This window comes from Diabrotica undecimpunctata, chromosome 8 (assembly GCF_040954645.1).
Source record: "Diabrotica undecimpunctata isolate CICGRU chromosome 8, icDiaUnde3, whole genome shotgun sequence".
Lineage (NCBI taxonomy): Eukaryota > Metazoa > Arthropoda > Insecta > Coleoptera > Chrysomelidae > Diabrotica > Diabrotica undecimpunctata.
This window is the reverse complement of record NC_092810.1, coordinates 125122377-125135517: the sequence shown is the minus strand read 5'-3', so window position 1 is coordinate 125135517 and position 13141 is coordinate 125122377. Positions and strand designations below refer to the sequence as shown.

General features: G+C 35.4%; 1 protein-coding gene across 1 annotated transcript in view; it reads right to left on the bottom strand.

Moving 5' to 3' along the window:
- Nucleotides 1-296: 296 nt before the first annotated feature.
- Nucleotides 297-13141, bottom strand: part of LOC140447950 (peptidoglycan recognition protein-like) — a 48569-nt gene continuing 35724 nt past the window's right edge. The window contains exon 4 of the mRNA XM_072540916.1: nucleotides 297-3159. Coding sequence (XP_072397017.1) covers nucleotides 2874-3159 — 286 coding nt within the window. The 3' untranslated portion in view covers nucleotides 297-2873. The remainder of the gene's footprint in view (nucleotides 3160-13141) is intronic.

Sequence of the window (13141 nt, the reverse complement as noted above, 5' to 3'; positions counted from 1 at the left end):
TGGTAGTCACAAACCAATAATTTAAATTCCAATAAATTATTTCGAATTTTAAAAACTGAAAATTTAAAACTATGGTATTCCGTTTATCTTGATTTATTACATTTTTTGTATTAGAGATAGTGCAAGCACTCCTGACCACGGCGCAGTAGAAGAAATTTGGTTTAGTCCCCACTTCCATGCGAAACGCATTGTACTATGCACTGTATAATTCCACTTACAATAGAACCTTTCTGCCTTTACGTGAATTTGACTCCGCCTTCGCGCAGCTCCATGGTCAGGAGTGTTTGAACTATCTATACTACATTCCTTTTCCTACGAAGTACCTATACTGTTCAATGTTAATTGTATATTCATACAGGATGTTCTAAGAAAACTGGTCAATTATATCATTTAGGTATGAAAATATTTATTGATTAATATTCAGAACTGATCATCAGGGAGCTGCTGAATTTGGAGTAGGTATTGTATGCCGTATGAAAATGTGGGAACAGTTAAGGAATATCTAGTTCATTTACCTTATGTAACATAAGTTTAAAAAGTACTTTCATAAGATTATATGAAAAGTATAAAATTTTATAATCCACTTTTGGAAGAACACCGCAACATAAACTTTATAAAGAATATTTTAGTCAAAGCAGTGCAACCCTTTATGAGAAATATAAATAGTTATTAATAACCACTATACTTATATCTGGAATGGAATTGTCAACTAAATAATATGGATATTTCTTCCTAATTTAAAAGGAAAAAATTATTCATCATTTTTACAAAACTTCTACCTACGTATGTACTGTGAGCAATCAAACTAGTATAATATAGTTTTTGCAAGATGGTTATAATAATGAAGAGACATTTTTAGTACATAACGTCCACACATACATAAATACCCATACACAATATGGGTTCTGCATAAGAGCGAACTGTAGGCTTTGCACTGAGGTTTCGTCCGCTGTTTTCCAGCTGTGGTTTCTTTATGTTCCTTTATGCATTAGATTCTGTTTTAATTTTCTTTTGTTTTGCGTATATATACCTACAGATATATATTTGTGTATATGTAATATATTGTTTTTATTAAGTTCGTTATTTTCAACTGGTTTCACCTATTTGATCAACTCAATTAAAGTCGATTAATTCTTGATACATTGAGAGTGAACATTTTGTCGACTCTGCTTCACTCCTAATTGCTTAGTCCTCTCACCAATATCAAAACAGGGGAATAAAAACAGCTCTGTCGGGAGTGAAAAAGAATAAATCACCTGGAAAAGATGAGATAGTCATTAAAAAAATAAAAGAAGGAAGGTACAGGAAGGGAAACCATGGTTACTAAAGAACTACAAACCTATTAATTTGCTCTTCCATATACAAACTATTGTAGTGAATTTATTGTTGAAGAATGAACCTCTTCAAGTTATTAAAACGCTAATAGAAAAGTACACAGAATACCACAAGCCTATCTTTCTTATATTCGTAGACTACGAAAATATTAGAGATCATCATAAAATCTTTGAATAAATTTTATTGCAGGTGATTTGAATGGACATATTGGTACAGTTCATAGACAAGAGGTATGGAGATGTATGAGAGAGAAATGGGTTCCTGAGAAGTACGTAAGGCTCGTGACGGATATGTATGAGGGAGCATATATTAAACTGACATTGAGTGACGTACTGACAGAGAAAGTAAGGGTGGGGGGGGTCTACTTGTGTCAATACTCTTTACTGATGATATCATGTTAGTAGAGGAGAACAAAGAAATGTTGGAGGAGAAGTTGGAGTGTTGGAGAAGGACTATTGAGGAGGGAGGACTTCAGATTAGCAGGTCAAAAACGGAGTATTTGTGGTTGGGAGGAAGAGAAATGGTTGGGAATGTAGAATTGCTTGGAGAAAAACTAGGACGAATAGGAGAATTTAAATACGTTGGCTTCTACATAAAGTAAAATAGGACCCTAGATCGAGAAATTTGCCTACAGGATAAAGGCTGGTTGGTTTAACTGAAAGCGAATGAGCGGGTTACTTTGTGATCGAAAAATCGGGGAAGGAAGATATCCAAGAGTATGGTGAGACCTGCGTTATTGTACGGCGGTGAAGTGTGGCCTGTAAAAAAGATCAAGGAAACGAAGATGGGGGTAGCAGAAATGAAAATGTTACGATGGATGTTGGGTAAGACTAGAAAGAACAGGACTTGATTAGGGAAAGAGCCGGGGTGACTACAATCTCAAAAAAGATTCAAGAACGAAGACTGCAATGATTTGGTCATGTCAGACGTAGAGATAAAAACTATGTGGGACGAAGGATAGAGCTGTTATAACTTGATGGAAAGAGAGGTAGAGGAAAACCGAGAAGACGATAGAAGGACTGTATGGCAAAGGACTTCAGAAAAGAAAGAAAGTTTTAGGTAAAGAAGACCCGATGGCAGGAATAAGTGGCGACGATGAGTAAGGAACAGCGACCCCTGAAAAGAGAAAAGCTGGGAAAGAAGAATCTTTAGATAATGTTTTAAATGGAAATGAGAGAAAAATAGTGAATTGCGATTCAATAATGTCTATCTGTATAATTTAAAACCTAACCTAAACTTTTTGCTCGGCAGTTTATTTTTAATTTGATGTTTGATAATGGTTTAAAAAGAAACCGCAGGAAACAATATCTTCGCAGTAAAAGATTTAACAAAAACAATTCTTTGAATCGATATGGGGAATATAGAAGGAAAGCGAGGAATTGGAAGAAAAAAATTGTCCTGGTTACGTAATATCAGAAACTGGACAGGACTTGGATTTGAGGAACTCTTAAGAACAGCTGAAGATAGACAAACGTTTGCCACCATAACCGCTAACCTCCATTGATGGAGACGGCACTTGAAGAAGGGGAATATCACAGTTATTGGCTTGCTTCGGGATCATCCGGAGGTTCGTCAATTACCAAGGTAAAGTTTGATGGTGACACTTCAACTGACTTATCCCAGTTTTTCCAAGTTTGTATTTCTTCGAACAATCGTCTTCCAGGACTTTCTACACCTGAACATTGACAATGGCCTAGTAATTTGTAGTCGGGGTCTATAGATCCTCTTTTAATGCCGGTTTCAATAAGATCTTGAGCTTTTTTCAGTGCAGACTCTGGTGGTAGGTGGTCTATAAAGCATCCTATGAATGAAATTCCAATTGATCTGAAATAAAAAAAGTAATTTTTATATCATCAAATAGACAGGCTTATATTGAAAGTCCAAAAACATATTTTTTAGCAGTATCCTAACAAACAAATTTATTATATGGCGTATGCCAACTTATTTTTAAAAAGTAATTATACTATCATGCAGTTAATCATGAGTGTTATAGTGTTTTTAGAGCTAGTTCCAGTTAATTTTTAAAAACTAATGAAGTAATAAAATTACACATAACAGAAAAGTGTAAAATGGTCAACAGGTCATTGCAAATCTTACACAAAGTTTTACTATGGTGCATACAAGAGAGTTTCAAAAGGCACTCAACTAGTACAACACGATACAATTTTTAAGTGCCTACAAGTAGCAGGACTGGACCACTATGATATAACACTCCTAAAATATCTGTACTACAATAAAAATAGTCTCTATCTAAATTGAAAAGCTTAATATTCTCAATACTGACATACGGATGTGAATCTTGGGTCGTAAGACAAGCAGAAAAAAAAAGATAGATGCCACTGAAATGTTCTGTTGGAGAAGAATGTTACGAATTAGGTGGACCGACCACAGGACAAATAATTTAATTTTAAATAAGCTAACGGTCAGAAAACGGCTCTTCCCGCAAAATCCATCTCCAACAATTAAAATACTTTGGACATGTTATGAGAGCACAAGACCGAAGATCACGAGGAAGATCCCTAACAAGATGGATCGACCAAGTTACCGGAATATGCAAAAGACCTACGCATAGGTTAAAAGAAGTGACCACAGACATAGATCTTTGGAGACAGACAGTACACGACATCACGATGACCAGTACACTCTGTCTAGGGGGTCAGGACTAAAGAGAGAGAGAGAGAGAGAGAGAGCAAAATTGAAACGAATATACCCAAAAACTACTCATTGAACGTGAAGTACTAAAAAGCTGCGTTTTGTCACCCAGTCTTTTCAATATTTACTCCGAGAAAACTTTAGGGAGGCTTTAGATGATAGCCTTTGGCTAATTGAATGTGATTAGTGACTCTGATGGTGAAATAACCAGAATTAAAATATCACGATAGGCCGTTATGACACAGAACTCAGTTCTATGTAACAGAACCCTACAAATGAAGAAGTTCCTTTACAAATTAAGCTCACACTCTGTAAACTTGTTGCACAGAGTGTACACACGAGGTAAAGAAAGATTATTAGAGGGTATTATGCACCTCTTTTCTTCCGAACGCGTTCTTGCTTAGTTTTCTACGCAAATGTCAAAATCGCAAAGTCTCGAGCTATATTTGACGAGTAGTCCCAAACTTTGATGAAGTTGGACCGGCGTTACAAAAACTGGCTAACAATATCGAGACGTCGGTAGAAGACGAATATCCTGGATAAAGAAAATAAGAACTCGGTTTGCAACATACACCACGGGACTATTCAGAGCAGCAACAAATAAAATTATCATTGCCAGAATGATTGCCATGATTCGATAATGGATAGGCAATAGAAGAAAAATAATCACTATACCTAAATGTCATAATTGCGGAGTTATAGATAGCTAAATGTATATTATACCCGCTCATGTCAAAATAATATACTAAGAAGGATATGATTGAATAAACTTATTTAATTTATTTAAAAGGTTTATCCAAATTGCAATGCAATAAATTTTGCAACATGCCTCATCATCATCATCATTCTGACTTTACAACCCTGCATGGATAATAGGCTGCTCAAGAATTTCTCCAGTCGTCCCTATCCACTGCATTCCTCCGTCAAGCACGTCCATGTCTTTATCGATGTTATAAAAGAACCACCTTGTTCTGTGTATTCCTCTTCTTCTCTAACCTATGGGTCTATCAAGGAGTGTTTTTCTAGTTAAATCATTTTGTTCCATCCGCATAACATGCTCTATCCGTCTCAGACGTCCTATCTTAATATGTTTTACGATATCTTGTTCCTGGTATATTCTATAAAGTTTGAATCGTCTTCTTCACACTCCATTGCCATCCACCGCTCTACAGTGGCAGCTGGTGTGGTTAAATTTTGGGTAGGCCAAGCCAGCAAATTACATAAAGCTATGTGTAATCAGTGGCGGATCCAGAGGGAGGGGTCACGGGGTCATGACCCCCCCTAAAAATATTTGAAAACCCACTTATCCTATTGGTGGTAAGACTAAAAGTGACCTTGCATCAGAGAAAAGTAATCACCCTCAAGATCCATGACTTCCCCAAAAAAAAAAAAAAAATTCTGTAGCGGCCAGTGTGTGTAATACATATTTTTTTTTTGTGAGAGTGTGAATCTTTTTTTTTTCGAACTTTACGATTTTTTTTTTAATTTATTTGGGCAACCGTGCACTTGTTTGCAATTGTGTTGTTTGTTTAAAAATATGTTACAATTATAGATTATGTTACATATGTTTTTATTATAATTTAAAAGAAAATTTATATTACAATTCGATAATTACGTTACAACGATGATCGGCGTAGGCCCGATCGTCAGGTGCCTAAACAGCAAGCATAAACACGACAATATAAATCGTTGTCCGGCAAGCTGCTTAACTTCAAACGCTTTTTGTACGGGGATCTTATGTGAGCTGGGTCGGCCAGTTCCGATCGGGCCCATTAATGATATTTAAAATGCCTGAATACGATTCGATGCTTTCTGTGGTAATATAATAACATAGTTGTTGTAACGGACGCTAATGTATTAAGTGATTTAGTACATTTAAAAGTTATTTACATGCATTAATGTAATTTTTGAATATATGTTTTTCAATTTTAAAGCTCTTAAAATTATTGGGTAGGCCCGGCCTATCCTTCTTCTTCTACGGCACTACAGCCCAAAATGAGCCTTGGCCTCCTTTATTTTTTGCCTCCACCCTTGTCTGTCTGTGGCTGCTCTTCTCCATACACGGACTCCTAAAAGTGCTTGTGCGTCGCTGCTTACTGTGTCTTCCCAGCGCTTTCTTGGCTTTCCAACTGGTCTCTTTCCCTGCATTCTGGCGTTCAGTGCTCGTTTTGGTAGCCTATCCTCTCCCATTCGTATCACATGTCCGGACCATTGCAATCTTTGTATTCTAATGAAGTCTGACAGGGGTGTTTCCTTATACAGTTGATAGAGCTCGTTGTTATATCGAATTCTGAAGATTCCGTTTTCCCTCACAGGTCCTAGTATTCTCCTCAGTACTTTTCTTTCGAATGTGTCGAGTTTGTTTTTGGATGTTTCTTTCAGGACCCATGCTTCGCTGCCATAACATGCTATTGGCCGAATTAAAGTTTTATAGATTCTCATCTTTGTATTTCGGTGGACACTTTTAGACCGAAATATATGGGAGAGGGCAAAATAAGCTTTGTTTGCCTGCGTTATCCTTTTTCGTATTTCTCCATCCTCTGCTCCATCGGCATATATTTCTACTCCCAGGTATGTAAACTTTCCAACCGTTTCAATGTCATCTTCATGCATAATGTTTTGTGGGATTATATTTCTTCTCGTCTGTACCATTATTTTTGTTTTTTCTGTGTTAATTTCCAGACCTAGCCTTTTCGTTTGTGTTTTTAACTCTGCGTATGTTTCCTGTGCTCCTGTTGATGTTCTACTCATAATATTAATATCATCGGCGTAGGCAGCCAGTTGAACCGTTTTATTGGTCAGTAGGTTTTCTCGTCCAGTTTGCATTTGCCTAACCGCATACTCCAGTGCCAGGTTAAACAATGTTGGTGCCAGCCCATCTCCCTGCTTTAGTCCCTGCGAGATTTTGAAAAAGTCTGTCCGGTTGTTTTGTATTCGTACACATGCCTGAGTTTCATCCATTGTGGCTTTAATGAGTCTAATCAGCTTATGTGGTATTGCTAATTCTGCCAATATATAGTATAGTCTGTCCCTTTTGACTGAATCGTATGCCTGTTTGAAGTCTACAAACACGTTGTGAACATCAATGTCGTGTTCCCACGATTTGCTCAAGACCTGCTTGACTGTAAATATTTGATCCATTGTCGATCTTCCCCGTCTGAAGCCCGTCTGATATTCTCCAATAATATTTTCTGCTAGTGGTTGGAGTCGCTGGTTTATAATATACGTGAGGACTTTATACGCTGTACATAGTAGAGAAATTCCACGGTAGTTTTTGCACTGGAGTTTGTCTCCTTTTTTATAGATTGGGCATACTATACTTTTCTTCCATTCGTCGGGTATTTTCTCTTCTTGCCATATTTCTTTGATAAGCGCGTGGATATGACTTGATAGGTGGTTGCCACCTACCTTATACAGTTCTGCTGGAATCTCGTCAACTCCCGGGGCTTTATTGTTTTTCTGGGCCTTAATAGCTTCGAGAACTTCCTCTATGGTTGGAGCTTCTACTTCAACTTCGTTCTCTTCTACATGGTTCGTACCCATTTCATCTTCCATATCTACTTGTGTTCCAAGTAGGGTCTGAAAATAATGCTTCCAGGTTTCTGTGACTTTCTGTTGGTCACTGATTATTTGCCCACTTTCATCTTTGCATAGGCTTGTTTGAGGTTTATATCCACTTTTTATCTTTTTTAGGTATTCGTAAGCTCCTCTAGTTTCGTTTTTTTTGAAATTTTGTTCCATTTCTTCTATCGGCCTATCCTGCCTACCCCCAAAAGCCGCCACTGCCGTTCTATATATATGCGCCTTAGTACTTTTCTTTCGAAGTCTTTCGGATGGAAGATAGAACATCCAACATGTTTTTATTACTTTTTGTTGTGTCCAGGTCTCTGAACCATATGTTAGGACTGGGCGTACTATTGTTTTGTAGAGTTTTACTTTTGTATTTCTCGATAATAGCATATGTCACAACATACCTGACTGTACAATTTTTCTTATCTCTACGGTAACTTATATTTAAGTTACCATAGTTAGTTAGATATTGCCTAATCTGATGCACATGCAGAGGTAGAGCTCTATCATGTTACAGCTAAATACTGGTATTGGTATTGTTAGTATAAATCAACTCAGATATTGTTTGTTTGTTATTATGATATTATAATATTGTTTTCCAATAAATTCAAATAGGAGAAACTGGGTAACAGTGAGACACTTGAAATATCTTCCCCCTTTTTCGCCACGCGTAGATAAGAATGCCAAAAGAATGTACACTTTTTGTCCGGCATGTGCCGTTACTACCGCATATACGGTTGTTAAGTGTTTTGCGAATATTCATACATGTTCTTTGAAAAAATAAATTGTTTTTGTATTTTTAAACTTAAAATATCTTTTTTTTAAACTAAGAAAGTATTTGATTATCTTCCTGGTGTGAGCCAATATGGCACACATATACAATACAATACAAATATTACGCCAATAAATATTGTCATCATTTTTAAATAATTTTCCGAGAACCACATATATTCAAATATATACTTTCCCGGTATCAAAAGTCTCAATTAACTCATGTTATTTTGAAATTTGATTTTACTCTATATGTCATTCTTTTCATAAAAATGATCTTTTCTTTTTTAGTATAATAAAATGTAGATCCAATAATTTCGTTTGTAAATGTAAAATATATCGTTTTCCACATTTATTAAAATTTAAACAGCAAATAAAATCATTCCATAAATATACCATATCTATGTTTAACCTTTGAACAGACAAGTTGAAGGTGTTGAATTGTTTTGATTTTCGGATTCCCGAAGCAAGTACACAACTACGGGATTTACAAACATGGGACGCCCTGGGTGATAAAAAATGTGTTCAAAAACCGCAATGTAAAAGATATTTTATTGCAACGTAGATAAACATGTAAGTTAAGAACGTTCGAACGTACGTTGTATTTAAAGTGGAAATCGTGCCTACTATGGAAATAAAATATTAAAGGTACCCGAATTAATAGATAGAAAAACTAAAACACAATTATTTACACAACACTAATTGAGCCTGTAGTAAATCAAAGATATAAAACGTGCGTAATCACCAAAAGATGAAGACCAACTTAAGATATTTGAAAGAAAGATTCTGAGACAGGTATATAGTCCAGTACAACATGATGGTACATGGAAAATACGAAGAAATAACGAAATTAATTATTTAAACGATGAGCATGATAATGTACAGGGTATAAAAAGTCAGATGCTCCCATGGGTGGGACACGTTTAGAGAAAATAAGACACAAAATAATAAAGAGAGGTTTGAATGAAAGCAAATTGACTTTTGGCATTTATTCCGTGATGCAAAGTGACTGGGATGGGCCAACGTGAGTGAGTCCTTAGCTCTTTAAATCTTAATTATCTTGGCTAAGGTTAGCCCGACAAAAAAGTCCATCTTCTTCTTAAAGTGCCTATCCGTTCCGGACGTTGGCGATCATCACGGCTATCTTCACTTTGCTTATTGCAGCGCGGAACAGTTCAGTGGTAGTCGTGTTATACCACTTTCGCAAATTTTGAAGCCAGGAAATGCGTCTTCTTCCCGGTCCTCTCTTACCATTTACTTTCCCTTGGAGAATCAGCTGGAGAAGGCCGTAACGTTCTTGATTTCTCATTACATGACCTAGATATTCCAACTTTTTAGTTTTGACGGTCATGAGAAAGAAAAAAGTCCATAGTCCTAAAAATACAGGAGTATAGCCAATGACTTCAACCTTAAAAAAATTTAATTATTTCAAAGCAAAGTAACAAGGAACAAAGATATTATTATGTAATTGAAATTTAGATCTTGGCACTTGCAAGTGTATTTGCAGAGATATTTACAAAATACGCTTATTTTAACATTTGGAACAACAATCTATGAAACCAGATATACGAGGTTAAACCTACGGTAGTTTTCGTAGAACAATAAACATGTGAAAAATCGTACAGTATATTGGTTAATCGGCTTGGTTTCATGGATACATGGTTCCAGATTTCTCAGGAATTATAACATGCATCATGATAAAAAACAGCAAAAAAATATAACTGCCTCAAACAATAGCTTCTTCGGCGGGATGAAATTGTTGATGATTATACTATGATATAAGTATGATATAAGTTTACAAAACGTAAAAAGACTAATTCAAAAATTTTAACCGATACCCCAAAATTATGACACAGATGACTCAGCAGATAAAGAGATCGATGATAGATACTGAAGACGATATGAATTGAAAAGTGGTGCTCTGAGACAGAAAATAAAAAAAATCCACAAGGAAAATAATTCCTGCAGCTGGCTGTATACCACGTATAACAAAAGAGGTTAGTCTTAGTTAGGTTAGTAGTGTTACACATTACACATTACATTTTAAAGGGTTTTTACCCAAATATTTTGGTGGCTCAGGCATGGTAACCTGTAAGTATAACCATTTTGTTTTTTTAACCTTTGTCAAAATTTTAAACCACGTTTGCTGTAATTAAATGGTTTATACTTATTTTAGGTATTTTAACCTGATGATGGAACAGTTGTTCCGAAAACGTTCGTGCTTTTAATGTTGCCCTTTTAAGGGTTTTTATAAAATAAAATATACCCACATACAAAGACTAACCTCTTTTAGAAAATAAAAAAACATTGTCTAAATTTGAACACCGATAAGATCAAATTGAATAGCTACATTTTCCTCTAAAAATGACATCGATCGATCATAAAATTTACAAGATTTAAAAAATAGAATTAAATTGTAAATTCGTAATATAACTCAAGAAATGATCCACAATATTCAAGAAGATTTTCGTCGTTAGTTTAATTACTGCCAAAAGATAGATTAAACTTTACACAATTTAAACATTTAAACATCTTAGCGAAAAGCAATGTTTATTTGTCAAATACACATTTTTTCTGTTTTCTTCTTCTTCTTCTTCCTCTTTATAAACAATTCTGCTTGTTCACTGGCAGGAAATACCTCTGTGGAAGGTTGTCACATCTTTTGCGCGGTCGTCCGATACTTTTTTACCGATTGGTGACTTATCTCTTGCTATTTTAACGCCACGGGTCTCCTCCATCCTGCTTATGTGGTTATTCCATTCTTTTTTTTTTATATTTTGTGTCAATTCATTTATACACTGCACGTTACATTTTCTTCTAATGTCTTCACTTCTCTTTCGATCTCTCAGCGTATTTCCTGTAATTCTTTTCAGTACTCTCATCTCTGCCGTTTCCAGTAGCCTTTGCGTTGTGGCTATGCCGGGTCTTCTTTCTGAGGCATATAACATTATTGGTCTTACACTGGCTTTATAAATTCTTGACTTCATCTCAGTGTTAATGTGTCTGTTTCGCCATATAGTGTTATTAAGGCATCCTGCCAGTCTATTTGCTTTTTGTACTTGATCTCTCACTTCTTTGTGCAGGTCTCCATAGCTGGACAGTGTAATTCTAAGGTATTCTCCCAGGTAACTCCGCCTAAAGTTTTATTGGACAGATCGAGTAGCTCGACAGAACTGTACAGCCAGATTAGCACCCTACTGATAGACTTTTAAACCATACAGCTCATAAAGACAGGATTATGTCTCGGAACAGGAATGATTTCATTAAGATGACTAATTGTTCTTAGGCGACTTACAACGGCGTTTTCCTTGAGAGAATCTCTGAGAGGAGACATCTGGGGAAGTCCTACCTCTCCAAGGTCCTCGCCTTTTTGCCTGCAATTTTCCACAGTAACTCAGTTATAACCGTTCGAAAGCCACGCGTTTGATATAAGTCTGAAAGCAAGAATGAATATACGTTGGAATTGGGGCACGTTTTCGAAACATAAATATCAGAACCTCTAAGAGGAAACGACTTTATCTAAACGAATTTTATTACCGAAAAAGATTGTTCTCAAATAAACACTGACGTTTCAGTGTGCTCTCGAAATATACGATCTGAATTGTGAGTGAATGTATGATGTATATATCAGAGAACTCAAAAGTTTCTAACGAAATTGAGTATACGGTAAATAAAAAAATAATGTGAGCAGTAAAAAAAGCTGCAACTTATAAAACCTAACTACTGAAAATGTACAGAGCAAATTCGGTCAAACGGTGTTTCGCAATTTTAATTAATAATGGCGTTTGACAAGGTGACACACTCCCTTACACTCTGTTTAAATTAGCCCTGAAAAAAGTCATAAGAACTTCTGAAATCAACACCAGCAGCACAATATTTAATAAGAGCGTCTAACTTATTGTATATGCAGGAAAGGTACAAGGCCGTAGACCAAGAGTAAGATCTCCAGACCTTACCCCACTTTTCCACCACTCAGGGAACATTTCCTCTGGGATTACTTAAAATCAAAAATTTACATCGATCGGTGTATGATATATATATGCCACTAGTATAATATATACGCCAAAAAATCATTTAAAAATAAAAATCGACTTGCTTCGAGATTTGTCAGAGAGAAGTCATCTGTTCTCGAAAAATGAATGTATTCCATAATTTTGCCCCGCACTGTATAATATTTTAACATCAAAAACACTTTTAAAAAAATATCTCTCCTTGAAATTTTATTTTACTCCATATGTCATTCTCATTATAGATCTGTTTTAGAACAATAAAAAATGTATCTCTGATAAGTGTATTTTTGTGGTTAATAACCTGTGACAATTAATATTTTATTTTTAGAAACTACTTTCAGTACGAACAAAACTTTTTCGTTCATTAAAATAAATGCAGTTAAATATATCTTAAAAAATCGTTTTCTGCATTTATTTAAATTTAAAAAAGTGAGTAATCGGTCAACGGATATGTCATATTTATATTTAACTTTTGAATAAACATCTTGTAGGTTTTTGGATTGCTTTTGCCTCTAGGATTCCCGAAGCAATTAAAGAAAGACGGGATTTACAAACATGGAACGCCTGGGTCACTTGTTATCGCATATTTAAAAGATATTTTACTTAAAAGAAGTATAGCGATTGTTATAATTCATTCATTTCTAGACCTATTTTTCATTTCATGTAAATAAATGAATTATAATAAAACGAAAATTATGACCAACCATAACGAAGAATTAATAATTACAATTGCACAAACAACTATAGAACAAGTAAAAGAATATGTATATTTGGGACAACTAATGAGCGTTTCACGTTAAGAA